This window comes from Danio rerio, chromosome 6, assembly GCF_049306965.1.
Source record: "Danio rerio strain Tuebingen ecotype United States chromosome 6, GRCz12tu, whole genome shotgun sequence".
In the NCBI taxonomy this organism is placed as follows: Eukaryota; Metazoa; Chordata; class Actinopteri; order Cypriniformes; family Danionidae; genus Danio; species Danio rerio.
Genome location: NC_133181.1, coordinates 17988709 through 18003421, shown reverse-complemented (window position 1 = coordinate 18003421; position 14713 = coordinate 17988709). Strand labels below are relative to the sequence as shown.

Genomic DNA, 14713 nt, shown 5'->3' with positions numbered 1-14713 from the left:
TAAACAACAATAATATTAAATTAAATAAGGCTTTTAGTATTTCATTTCATTTAATTTCGATAGCTCAATCAGTGTATGTTGATGACGCAGTGTTGATGAAAGCTGATTGGCCTATTGAAAATTATGCCGGAAATTAAATTTTAATACATTTTTAATTTAATAACAAGATCTTTTAATTTTAACTAATCGGATTTATACCACTTTTTGGCTATTTGTATTTTACAATGTTAGTTGCTATAGCAACGCGTGTTATGATATGAATTCTGACTGCATATAAAAACAATCAAACCCATCGCAATCTGTTGGTTGAGAGACGAGGCGACTTTGCAGAGCATTTCTGTGCGATTCCTGAGATTTCTGAAGCTGTTGGAGGATTTCTGAGAGAGAAAGACTTATTTTAAAGAGCACAATTTCTCTAATCATCTTTATTTCGTTATTTTTCTGATTATTTTTTTAAACAACTTTGTTGCTCTTTTTTCATTTCGTTTTTTTTCTTCTTTTTCTTTTTCTTTACTTTGTTTTACATTTATTTTTTATATTTGTCTGTTTTTGTCTGTTTTATTGCAGGTTGGAGGAGATTGTCCATGTCCCACATGGGTGAAGAAAGAGGAGGTGAGTGTTTTTAATCTTTCATTTGTTTGTCATTGTATATCACTGTATGATGCTGTATGGTGTTTGACTAATATGAAAAGGATTACAGAAGTCAACAAAAAAGATTCATTAAAAATGTTTTGATGCACAGAAGATACACGGGACGGCACCACTGAGCTTCCTGGTTTTTTGGCTCCTGTGCCTTCACATTTGGCTGATTCTGCATCCACAGACCAGAGGAACAGCAAGAGGAAAAGGCAGAGCAGCAGCCAGCAAACACTGTCCACCTCGTCCAGCAGACCAGCCAAACGCTCTCGCAGAGGTCAGCACAGCTCATCTTCTAGATCTTATGGCTCAGTTTGGAAATGATTTATCATTGAAGAGACCGCAGCATGTTTTCTCTTTCTCTCTTTTCTTCATTTCTTGTGCTTTTCTGTGTTGCAGACTTGTACCAGAAGGGCCCGTTGCTGGGACGAGGTGGATTCGGCTCTGTGTTTGCTGGGATGCGCAGGTCTGATGGACTACCAGTAAGAGATTTTCTTCCCTCCTTTGTTCAGACATGCTTTAGAAATGTTGCTGTCAGTAAATGTCATGTGTCACAATCAGGCAGGTGTGATTTACTCTGCTTTTTCTGTCTGCAGGTGGCCATCAAGTACGTGTCGAAGGACCGGACCCCCGAGCGACTGAAAGTTGTATGTTTTGATGTGAATCTGTTGTGTTTGCCATGTGTGATTCAGTTCTGGATATAATGGAGGGTTTGTCCTGCAGGATGGTCAGGGTCGGCTGCCGCTGGAGGTGGCATTGATGACCCGTGTCACGTCAGCTCCTGCCTGCCCCAGTGTCCTGCAGCTGCTGGACTGGTTTGACCGTCCCAGGCGCTACATCCTGATCCTGGAGCGACCGGATCCTTGCCAAGATCTCCAGAGCTTCTGTGAGGAGAACGGCTGTCTGGATGAGCGTCTTGCAAAGAAAGTGCTGCTGCAGCTGATCGCGGCCCTAAAACACTGCGAGAGCCGCGGCGTCCTGCATCGGGACGTCAAACCAGAAAACCTGCTGATCTCCACAGAGTCCCAGGACATCAAGCTGCTGGACTTCGGCTGTGGAGATCTGCTGAAGCGCTCGGCCTACAAATACTTTGCAGGTGAGTTTGAGTTACAGAAGGAAACGTTCTGTTGATGTTTGTGAACTTCTGCTGATCCACTAAAGGGAATTTGTCTGTACTGGAGCATGTTGAGCAGATGTTTGTGGTCTTCTTATGTCTCTCAGGCACTCCTGCATACGCTCCTCCCGAGTGGTTTCGTAGACATCGCTACCATGCGACTCCAGCTACAGTCTGGTCAGTAGGAGTGACGCTCTACAACATCCTGTGTGACCGTTTCCCATTCAGAGGCGCACAGAGGGTCACGTCCAGAAGCAGACTGACCTTCCCTAGGAGCTTGTCAACAGGTAAGAGATTCAGACACATTCAGAGATAGCCTGGCGAGCGAGCAAAAGTGTGTTGTTGTGTGTTTCTGAAGACGGTGTTGTGTGTAACAGAGTGCCGTCAGCTGATTCGCTGGTGTCTCAGTGCAGCACCGGCTGATCGGCCCAGTTTAGATGACATTGAGAGCCATCCCTGGTTGCACTGCACAGGTGGCCAGTGACATTACACTTATTTGAATCCAGCAGTCATGGCTTGGGTTGCATTGTCAGGTTCAGTGTAGATAAACGCTGTCAATGATTTGTAGAAGGAGAGCAGGAGGGGCAGAGGAACTGAGGAGAACAGATCCTGATCCTGAGCTTCCTCTGCTGCATCTGTGAGCCTCTGTATGAAGCTGTACGAGCTGAAGACACACACACACACACACACGCACACCTGCACACACACCAGCTCGGAGTGCAAACTGGTATAATGTGTTTTTAAAATGAGACTATGCAATGAAACAAATATATAATATAAATTAGTAAAACAAGCCTAGAGTAATCTAAATGTTTTTCATAATGAAAAATGGTTGTTTATACTCTGTCCAAGAATTCTGTCCTTTTTTTTAAAGAAAATTAACAATAAAATTGATTTTATACCCAATAACCAAGAACTGAGTCTTTACTGTTTTCAAATAAAATGTAAATCTTGAACTTTTTTCACCTCCAGTAAACAAAATGTTTAAAGTCTGCATGAACCCGAAGTTGCGACTTTTTTTTTTTTGTATTGTGACACAGTTCCTAGAGAAACTGAATATTAAATGACACAACGGTGGGCGTGGCTTGTTTTTTGTACTGCGAGCTGATTGGATGTAGTAAAGTAGGCATTTCATTCAGAAAGATTGGGAAAAGTGTTTGGGCAAAGTTATTAAAACCTAACAGACACCTCCTGCTCACCATTTCTGCTTAGTGTCAAAACTGACAGTTGGAGCAGCGTGGTTAAATATGTTAGTCATGCCCAATTCCTAAGATATACGTAATCTGGCAATTTAACAGAAAAACAAACAGGAAGTGCATTTTTGTATTTCAATTAAGATTATAAGGGTAAGGATTATAAGAATTATTTCTGCTATAAATATGGCAATAACAGATCAGTTGGACATTAACAAGCAGTTTAAAAAATTCTATGAAAAGTTATATACATCCGAGACAAATAATAAAGCGAATATATCCCATTTTTTGATACAATAGAAATGCCCAATATCAGTGATCAAGACAAGGATAATCTTGAACTACCCATATCTATAAAAGAAATTGAACAAGCTATCAAACAAATAAAAAGCGGAAAGGCACCTGGCCCTGATGGATTTATAATTGAATTTTATAAAACATTTTCACACAAATTATCCCCAATATTCAAAAAGGTGTTTATAGAAATAACTGAGCAGAAATCTTTACCACCAACTATGTCACAAGCTATTATCACTGTTATACACAAAAAAGGTAAGGATCCCTTGAAGTGTGACTCATATCGACCTATAAGTTTACATTCGAATGATTACAAGATATTAGCAAAGATTTTGGCAGCAAGGCTTAATCCAGTCATACAAACACTTATTCATCAAGATCAAAGAGGATTCATAGCAGGGCGGCAGCTTTCAAGCAACTTACGGAGACTATTTAATATACTTTACTCACAAAGTTCACATTTGCCAGAGGTGCTATTGTCATTAGATGCTCATAAAGCCTTTGACCGTATTGAGTATGAATATCTATTCACAGCTCTGAAAAATTTTGGCTTTGGTCCTGGTTTTTGCACTTGGATTAGTATACTATATTCGCATCCAACTGCTTGTATAAGAACTAACAAGATAATATTAAACTTTTTTCCTTTTATATAGAGGCACCAGACAGGGCTGTCCCCTTTCTCCCCTCCTATTTAATATAGCAATAGAGCCACTAGCTATAGCTTTAAGGAAAGAGTCAGACTTGCTAGGCAATAATAGGAGTGGGAAGACTCAAAAGGTTTCACTGTACGCAGATGATCTCATTATATACATATCCAATCCTGATAGTTCCATACCCAAAACAATAGATCTTATAAATAGCTTTGGGGCAGTTTCAGGATAAGAAATTAATTTCAGTAAAAGTATATTATTTCCAATTAATAAGATAGCAAAACAGTCAGACCTCAGTAAATTTTCATTTAAAATGAGTAATATATCTTTTAAGTACCTGGGAATTTCTGTGACCAGTACATACAAACAGCTATTTAGATGTAATTTTGATGCAGTGATGGAAAAAACGAAACAAGATTTAAACCGATGGTCTTTATTGCCTATCTCTCTTGCAGGCAGAATTAATGCGGTTAAGATGTCTACTTTGCCAAGGTTCTTGTTTTTGTTTCAAAATGTCCCAGTATTCATTCCTAAATCCTTCTTTAAGGAGCTGGATAAACAGATGTCTTCTTTTATATGGAATAAAAGCATTCCACGAATTAGGAAAGCATTTTTAGAAAGGCAGAAAGAAGTTGGGGGACTGGCGTTGCCCAACTTTATGTATTACTATTGGTCATGTAACATTGAAAAAATTGTTTATCTGACAGATCCTGAAAATCAGGAGAATGAACCTGAGTGGGTAGAGATGGAGCAGGCATCCTGTGGGACAGTTTCTCTGTTTTCAATGCTTTGTGCCTCACTACCACTTAATAGAAAATATCTGCCAAACAATCCTATAGTCAATGGTTTATTAAAGATATGGGCTCAGTTTAGGACGCATTTTAAGCAAAAGCAAGCACTTTCTTTATTACCCATTACTTCCAATGCATTATTTCCACCATCCTTAATTGATCATGCTTTTCAGATCTGGTTTAGAAAGGGACTCAGATATGCAAGGGACTTTTTTCAAGGAAGTCATTTTATGTCATTTGAACATTGACTAAAGAATTGGATATTCCTAAATCACATTTCTTCAGATATCTTCAGGTAAGAAGTCTAGTAAAAAGGTATTTTAATACACTTTCAGCTCCTCCCATAAGTAGCTGGATTGAGGAGATCTTTGATCTAAATGCATCTGAGGGTGGTCTGATATCAAAAGTATACAGTCTGATTCACAGAGCAGCTGCACCATCTCTAGATTTTCTAAAGAAACAGTGGGAAGATGACTTAGGAAATATAGTTCCAGAGTCAGTCTGGCAATCAACAATTAAGCAAATTCACTCAACATCTATTTGTGTCAAACACGGTTTATTACAATTTAAGATAATTCAAAGGCTGCACTTTTCTAAAAGCAAATTGTCCAGAATATTTCCAGAAATTGACCCAACATGCTCTAGGTGCCACAGAGACGAGGCCACCTTAGGTCATATGTTCTGGACTGGAGGGGTTATGTCCATCCCTAAGACCATTTTGGACTGCGGTTTTTGAAACTTTTTCTTATATATGTGAAAAGGAGATACTACCAGATCCAGTAATGGCAATATTTGGTGCGACACCTGAAAATCTTACACTACCAGCAGGTCAATTAAATGCACTAGCGTTCTCTACTTTGCTGGACTTATTCTTTTGCAGTGGAAGTCAACTAAACCACCAACACATACTAAATGGGTAGAAAATGTCATGACGTATCTAAAGCTTGAAAAACTCAAATATAACATCCAGGACTCAAATAATAGATTCTTCAAACTTTGGAGACCCTTCCTGTCATATTTTGAGAACAGATTTAACCCAAATACTGAAATGTAAGCCCCCCCCCCCCCCCTAAGTTTATTTATTTATTTATTTATTTATTTACTTATTTATTTTTATTTATGTATTTTTTCGTACCTTTTACCTTTTTCTTTTTAATTAATATTATTTCACCTTGTATTTGTTTTCTTTTTTTATGTACCTTGTTCTTGTATATGTTTAAGTTGCTCTGTTAAAAGTTTAATAATAAGATTTTTCTACTAAATATGGCAACAAATAAATGCAGTAGGGCTGGATGGTATGATGTATATATCATTATCGTGTACTGAAAAAGAGTTTTCTATTCTGTTTATACCTCAATGTAGGTGTAGTTAGCTCACGTCTAGCATGCGTGAGGCTGAGAAAGACTCTCTGGCAGTGTTGTCAATTCCTTTATATTAGGGCTGCTCGATGTTGGAAAAATCTGACATTGCAATTTTTTAGTTTTGCTGCGATATACATTGCTATAGGAATACAATTTCACCAGATGATTTGAATAGCTATATTTGGAAAGATTTTATTAATTTAGCTCGACTTGGATGATCAAGACTTTTTCTATGCAGTTCATCTGCATAAATTATAACAAATTACAAGCAATAATAAATAAATAAACAGTGCTTTATGCTTTTCTGGGGAGTGGAACAGTATTCAAGTACAGAAACGAAACAATCAAATGTAAAATAACATGGTCATCATTAGATAAATAATGTCAAATTTTGATAATATTTTTATCTTTTAATCATTATTAAAATTAATCCTGCATTGTGACTATTGCAAATACGCACATTGCGATATCGATGCTCAAACAATATATTGTTCACCACTACTTTATATTTTCAACAAAAAGGATCACAAAGTTTTATTTATACAAATTTTTGTACAAGAAATGTAATATTTGTATTTTAAAGGGGGAAAAAACTGTTTATTTCCTTAAAGTGTTTACATGTTTATAATTTCATTTTTGAGTAATTTACTTGGGATATATTTTATATTTGTGATTAGATGTTACTTGAGAAATGTTTATAATAATATAATTAAAGTTTGTCCATAAAACTGTGAAATGTGAGATACAGTGGAATTTGTTGTTCATCTGAAGTCATGTTTTATTTACAAAATACACCAGAGATGTTAATGTCTGTTAACTTTACCAGGTAATGATCATCATTTTTGTCATGAAGACTCCTGCTCCGCACCAGAGCCAATGCCTTCCACTGATTGACCAATGGTTCCTGTTCCTGGTTTACCTGTCGCTGGTCAGAAAGAGCAGGATCTGAGGGATTGTCTCAACATCCATCAGTCCACTCTCAGCGGGATTAGAAACACTTGGGTCAGTTTATTTATTTAATTTACTTGGAGCAGTTGGAATTTGGATGTCTCCTAAGGACATTAAAGCCACGATGACAAGTGTGTGTGGCAAGAAGACTTACACCTAGTTATCATTAGCTGTGTTTCCATCCAAAGAGATTTATCCACAAAACTGGAATATTGCATAAGACATTTGTGAATAAAGCACTGTTACCATCTAAGAGAACAAAACTGGTCACTTCCTGATAAACCGGCACCAAATATAAAAAAGAAAAAGGGAATTTGCTGTGGTAGGAGAAAACACTGTGGTCCTTTCTCTTATATAATAAATGACTTGCGCCTGGAGATAATGATACTGAACCAGTCTGAGGATGAACTTTGGCTGAATGATTTTAGAATGACCAAAACAACATGTCAGATGCTCTACATTGTGGTCGGTCCACTTGTTTGCCTTATGCTGTACCATCACTCCTAGTTTTCACATAATCTGTTAAAACAAAATCACATGACTTTCTTTGATGCGCATGACCTTAGTTGGCTAACAATGGTTTTGGGAAACGCACCCCTGGTTAGTTTTTTTTGGATTAATGGATGGATGATAGATTAATGAATGAATGGCTGGTCAGATGGTAAATACAGTAGATGTCCTTCCAAGAGGAAGGGGGTGGAGGTGGGCATAGATAGTTGGAAAGATGTCTTCTTTGTGGCAGCTATTTAAATTGTAGTTAATGAACACACAACAGACAGAAAAGGAGACTGACCAGGGGTGTCGCTAGACCCCATATACGGAGACACGTGCTCCAGTAAAGGGGGCAATGCAGTAAATAAAGCAACAATTTAATTGAGAACAAACTGACGCATGTGTGCAGAAAACCATTCTTGTGTGCCTCACACACCGCTGCTTCTACTTCTGCTGTGAATCCCGGTTGTTTAACATGCACACTGAAAAAAATACATGCCACTCATAAAACCAGCAGAACAGCCTTTAATGCAGTGGTGTCTGCGCTCAGTAAGTTTTGCAAGTCTGCAAAACTACTGTTTAAGTAATATGAGGATGATCATATTTTGACTATACGAGGCTTTTTTTGTATGAAGCACAAAGGAGAGATGATGAATGAGTCAGGAAAGTTAGACTTAATAACATTATTTCTCGGCCATCAGAGTCAGGTCTCAGACAACAGATAATTCTATACATTTTTGTTTTGTGTTTCTCAGAATTCTCATAATTTAAAATTCATGCAAAAGTTTTTTAAGAAAATTTAAAATCAATTGAATGTAAAGACACAACTGAGTGATAGATTATGAGAGTGATTCGATTATGTTAATTATTTAGGGAAAAAGTATTATTATAATACAAACATTAAATAATAATAATAATAATAATACTTTTATTTATAATATAATTCAAAATTTTATGTAAAATATTCAGTATAGCTATTTATATATGGGTAAATAAATGTTTTTTTGGGTGGGGTGCGGTTGAGGGGGGGAACAGTGGAGATATACTGGAAGACCTGGAGCTCGGCAAAGAGGTAGAACTGCTTGAACAGACTGAAAAATGGAGTTAGTTTCCAAAGAAATGTAGTAAGATTAATTATAGACCTGATATCTTTCTCTTTGGCAGATTTGTACGGAGCATGTGGAAGAACAGGGAAACACACCTCAGTAATCACAAGTCTATCGTAATAAATTAGGTACAGCCTTACATTTTTAAGTTGAATCAAATTAGCTTCATCAAACATTTTAATTTATATATTTACATTTTCACAGAGTGATAGTCGGGTATTTTCTTTAGATAGGATGGATGGACGGACGGACGAATAGATAGTATCAAACAAGCAGGTAGAGCTCTGTTGATGTTTTCTTTGTCTTTTACAGAGTGGAGTGGAGAATTTAGGTAATCACATCTCTGCAATGATGAGAAACTGATGGTCAGGTATCACCTATCACCGAAAGATGTTCAAGAGGAAGGGGGTGGTGGTGGGCTTGAGCTGGGCTCAGACTATAGGAGTTTTAAAAACCTAACCGATAATGACATCTGGTTGCTGTGAACACGAGGAGAATCTTTGGCTAATTTTTTAGAAATGCACCAAAGCCACTGAGAAAAACTGTAATATGTTGAATCATTTTGGGTTTTGGAGATAACTGACGTTCTAGTGCCCGGCTACACGTGTCATCAATATCTGCACACCGCTATAAGAATAATGTTAAATCTGGCTAATAATAAAGGATAATTCAAGCTTATTCAAAAAAAAGGATATTGTAATGAAGTTTACGACCCTTTGGCTGCCGGGAAGAAGGAGGCAGAGAACCGACGCAGGTTTAAAATATTTATTAATCACAATGACGGCAGCTCCTCACGGAGACTGCCATCTAAACCAAAACAAACGGACGGCAGCTCCTCACTGAGACTGCCGTCAAACTGAAAGCAAAAGTAAAACAATATGCCCGGGCCCGATCCTCTCTCGCCTTCCTCTGCCATCGGTCCTCCTTTTATGGTCCAGAGCTCCTTCCGTGGGATCCGATCCGAGGCAGGTGCGCACCGCAGGTGTATCCACTTACGCGGTGGCCTCACCCCGTTCCCACGGCTCTCGGCCACGCCCCCTCGCCACAGATATATTTATTTATTTATTGAAAGCAACATGATTCTCTCCAGCTCATGGCTTTGTTAATACTGAATAGGTTTGAACTGCTGTGATCAGCCCGATTTGAAATTCTGGATTTCAATAATGTCTGCTATGATCAGGGAGGCTGCGATTTGTGTTCAAGATGGCGAGGTGCAAAATTCTATCTTTAAACGGCTCACATTACCAGATAATCTGCACTGAGAATTGGAACCGATAAAAGTCCTCGACAAGATTTCATCTCCGATTCTCAGGAGGTCAAAATAAATTGGATTACAACTTCTGTAGTCTAAGCTCAGCTTTAGATAGATAGATGTATTCTCTGCGGCAGGCGTTTCTTTTTCAGGTAGTGGACACACAACAGACAGAAGAAGGAAACTCACAAGAGCATCAGTGGAGATTTGTCTAAGGAACGCTGGAGAACATTTAGTGCACTGCAGGAGTTCAGCAAGCATGTAGAGCTCTGTCAGTCCTGTCTTTGTCTTTTACAGTCTGGAGTGCAGCTTGTGGAGAAATATAGGAATCACACACCTCAGCAATGACTGGACACTGATGGTCAGGAGTGTCCTTTAAAAACAGGTGGATAGGTGCATGGCATGAATGTCCTTCCAAGAAGAAGAGGGTAGTGGTAGACATGGATTGTTAGCTAGATGTCTTCTCTGTGGCTGTTATTTATTGTAGGTAATGGACATACAGCAGGGAGAAGACAGAGACTCACAAGAGCATCAGTGGAGATTTTTTTTTAAATTGCCGGAGAACAGCATGTGCATTGCAGGAGCTCAGCCATCAGTTAGGGCTCTGTTGGTGCTGTCTTAGTCTTTTGCAGATTGGAGTGAAGCAAAAGGAGGAGAGTCACAAGGGAACAGTTGAGATATATCTGAAGAGCACTGGAGAAAACTTTGTTTATTGCTGGAGATCAGCAGCATGTAGAGTTTTGTTAGTCTTGTTTTTGTCTTGTATGTCAGATTACACTGGGGCATGTGAAGAAACGGGACTCACACCTCAGCAATGACTAGAAACTGATGGTCTGGTTAGTCATTTTACTGAATAGATAGGTGTATAAATGAATAAAAAATAGATGTCCTTCCAAGAGGAAGAGGGTGGTGGTGGGCTTAGATAGTTAGCTAGATGTCTCGTCTTTGGCAGGTGTTCAAGTAATGGACACACAACAGGCAGAAGAAGGAAACTCACAAGAGTATCAGTGGAGATTTATCTGAAGAACACTGGAGATTATCTTGTGCATTCGTGAGTTCAGAAAACATGTAGAGCTCTGTTAGTCGTGTCTTTGTCTTTACAGACTGGAGTGCAGCATGTGGAGTAAAATAGGAATCACACACCTCAGCAATGACTGGACACTGATGGCTAGAGGTTAGGTGTTTCCTGGGTGGATGGATGAATTGAAAAATAGATGTCCTTCCAAAAGGAAGGGGGTGGAGGTGGGCATAGATTGTTAGATGTCTTCTCTGTGGCAGTTATTTAAATTGTTCACTGTTAACCCTTGCTGTAGATTATGCGGTAAATAACTCTAAAATAGCCAGTGTTCTGCTGTAATGAAAGGAAACAGTATTTTACTGTAAAACCAGCAGGATTTGTATGAAATTGTGTCATGCAAAGAATAAATGACAGTAATTTACTTTATGTAGCCATTACAGGTAGTAACTGTGGTAATAAATGGTAAATTACTGTTCAACAATTACTGTTCATCTACTCTGATGCTTTATGTGGCTATTTATAGAGAGTTGCATTTATTTTAAGACAGAAAACAATGGTTTAGGCATTAACACACACATACACTGGCTGTCGGTCTTATTCTAAACACAAATGTGTTGTCCTTTAAGGGAGCCACAGGTGTTTGATTTGTTTACTTCTGAGTGTGCTCTATTCTCTGTCTGTCAGTTCAGATGCAGAGTCTGATGTGTTTTAAGCTCTAAATAAGAATCAACAATGAGTGTAAAGGAGTAAATGTGTTCAAATATTTTGAGGGTTTCTAAAATAAAGTCTGTGTGTTAAATCCAGTTGTTGTTATCCTGAACTGTGCACTTGAAAGCTACATTGTTAGCTAGTTAGCATCTCCTCACACTTCTTACATGACTTTCATTGAAGTATATGTATGAAATTGGACAACTCATCTTCAATGGTTTTGCCATAATGTACAGATGCAAACAGTGTAATGTGCCTTTCTGGAACTAAGCAGATTTTATACACATTAAAATCCTTCAATTTGAATCTCCTCAGTTAGATAACGTGCACAGAAATCCTCACAGGGAATCATAACAGATGATCTATACTGTACAGCCATCCACACACAGACCTCCACTGTCAGGTTGTGAATTTGTTAATGTGTTACTTGTTACTTGGAAAAGTCATATTATTTCATAACTTGTGTTACTTGTAATGCGTTACCCCCAACACTGTAATCATCGATGTCAAACTCAGTTCCTGGAGTTCCCCCCCTACTTCAACACACAAGTCCTACTGTATATACACTGCATGTGTTGTTCATTATTGAACCTTTTTGTTTCATTGTAAATAGAAAATGTCTTCATACCTGCTGATTTGTTTAATTTTGTCAGACATTTTCTGTTGTATGTTTGTTTGCTGCCAAAACAATAAAATACATTTGTCTGAAGAATTGATTTGCTTTTTTATTTTTCATAACAGTTCAGAAAACTGATTAATTTGAGTTAAACTACAATAACTACTGTATATATGATTTACCATTAATGTGTGTGCAGTAGCGATTAAGCTGTGAGTACAGAACTACAGTACAGTAATTAACTGTAAGCAGTTTCCAGTTTCCGCTACTGCTCTGTTACAGTGACTAACACTGTTGCCAGTATTCCACTGTAAAAAAAAAGTCAAACCTGGTAAGATCTAATACATTTATTACAGTATTTATTATTTGTTTACATTAGTTAATGTAAATAAAGTTTTATTGTTAATTCATGTGAACTCACAGGACATTAACTAATATTAACAATTTAATTTAATATTACATTAATAATAAAACAGCCCAGACCTGGCAATGGTCATGCAAGCAGACTAGCTTTTCTCACACTGAAGCATATATATGCATAAACACTCCTCAAAGATCTCTCTTAAATGAATGTTTTCTGCAGAATGTTTTATTTTAATATATTTGTGCATAAACATTAGATCAGTCAGTATCAAAGTGAAAACTGTAAACAAAAAACTTCAAAAAAATCTTAAGGTCACATTTAAAAAATGAGTTCACCCAAATGGTACACGCCACTGGTACTTCACAGCTACTGTGGGGTCACCCATTGTGGAGAGGTCTCAGCTGAGATGCCCAACCAAGACAAACCACCTGATTCTGGACAGCAGAAGATTGGCCTGACGCCCAGAAAAAAGATGTTGCCTGAATGACTGGAAGAAACTTTAAAATGACCGGAGTTACAGATGGACCAAGCTACTGTAAGCTCTTCTCTGGAATAAATATAACACACACACTCACACATAGAATAACACGAAATAAATCTAGCAGACATTAAGAATGAAATATTTATAGGTCAAATATTTATTAATAACCTTCATTTAAAGAATATTTTAATAAAATAAAAAAAAACGTTTTCAATGTCTTGAAATGGCCGAGTCTACTTTCACTAAAACACATTGAAATGAAAGGATTATTTCATCAAACATGTAAAACTTACAGTGGAAAAATAAAAAGAAGTGACCACTATAAAGTTATTGGTTATCCTGAATTAAATTAATGCAAATTATTGAGAAAATTTCATGTTTAATGTTATAAAATTGACTCGAAAAAGCGAAAATTTTCAATTCATCATTGTGTTAAATGTGAAAAGAAGCAAGTAAACACACAAAATAATCTACAATAGAAAGAAATTGATTTAAATGGCACAAAATGTGTAAATGATGACAAGTTTATTTTATATGTGTGAAAACAATTCAGCTTATTGTACTTTACTGCATTTATGAAAAAAGGATGTTTTAAAATGAAAATAATCTTCAAAATAAGAATCTAAAACTTCCAGTAGGTGGTGGTAAATACACACACTTACATACCTTTAACTACACATGACATTTTACTCCACCTTACATATTACTCACCCGGATATATATAATTGTATGAGGGTCATTCTCACTATAAAGTGCCTTCGAGACATCAAAATGATAAAACTAAATTGTTTGAGAGTTTTGATTTAACCACAGTTGTTGTATTAATTAGACCTTAGACTGTAAGAAATGAATGTTGGTCAAGCTCCTGCACTTTTTACAAATAATCTGCAAGTAGAAAAACAGTAAACAAACCTCACATTGTGTCAACCCTGTCATGGACAAATGTAAAGTATCAGTACAGTCAGAGCATCTGGAAAGTTTTCATAGCGCTTCACTTTAACCACATTTTCAAGAGTTCACACTTAGCTGATGATTGATTATAAGCAAGTTTGGCATGCTGTCCCGGGAGAGAGCCCTGAGCTCGAAGGTTCTTGAGCCCTGGGCTCCCTCCCGTTTGGAGGAAGAGAGGGGAGCCTCGAGCTCAGGTAGATCTCAACAACTCCCCTTTTTATAATAGCTAAAGATTAAGATTGAAGGCTATTAAAAGATATGCTGCATTATTAGATTACCTGTATTGAAATTTAGATTTAACGATTAACTTGTTGTACATGTTTTTGGAATGTGGGAGGAAACCGGAACCCGGGGAAAACCCACGCAAGCACGGGAAGAACATGCAAACTACACACAGAAACGACCACCGGCCTGTTAAGGAACTAGAACCGGTGACGTTCTTGCTGTGAGGCGACAGTGCTAGTCACTGAGGCACCGTGCTGCCCTATGGAGGGAAAGGTGAAAAGGTAGGGGTGGAAGGGGGGATTCTTCAAATCGAAGATGACTGTTGTGAGAAAACCCTGGCTCTTTATAGTGGTTAGGAATGGCCTGATTGGTGGATCAAGCATGCTAATGCAGAACCAGCCGTGTTCAATCATAATCACGTGCTCCTCTCGAAATTAGTTTATGAATAAACTTCACTTCAAGAGTTCACACTTAGCTGATGATTGATTATAAGCAAGTTTGGCATGCTGT

The 14713-nt window shown here is 37.7% G+C and overlaps 1 protein-coding gene across 3 annotated transcripts in view; it reads left to right on the top strand.

Moving 5' to 3' along the window:
* Positions 1-301: 301 nt before the first annotated feature.
* Positions 302-14713, top strand: part of LOC137495937 (serine/threonine-protein kinase pim-3-like) — a 35341-nt gene continuing 20929 nt past the window's right edge. Inside the window, exons 1-8 of one of the 3 annotated variants that reach the window (XR_012407780.1) lie at positions 302-612; positions 743-913; positions 1036-1118; positions 1233-1283; positions 1360-1732; positions 1858-2037; positions 2128-2223; positions 2319-2448. Coding sequence is in view for 2 of the 3 variants with exons in the window: in XM_073953891.1 (XP_073809992.1) it covers positions 585-612; positions 743-913; positions 1036-1118; positions 1233-1283; positions 1360-1732; positions 1858-2037; positions 2128-2223; positions 2319-2347 (1011 nt within the window). In the remaining variant the exon portion in view is untranslated. Of the gene's footprint in view, positions 613-742; positions 914-1035; positions 1119-1232; positions 1284-1359; positions 1733-1857; positions 2038-2127; positions 2224-2318; positions 2662-6868; positions 7870-14713 lie in introns of those variants that run through there. The other 2 variants (XM_073953891.1, XM_073953892.1) reach the window with 2 other exon arrangements.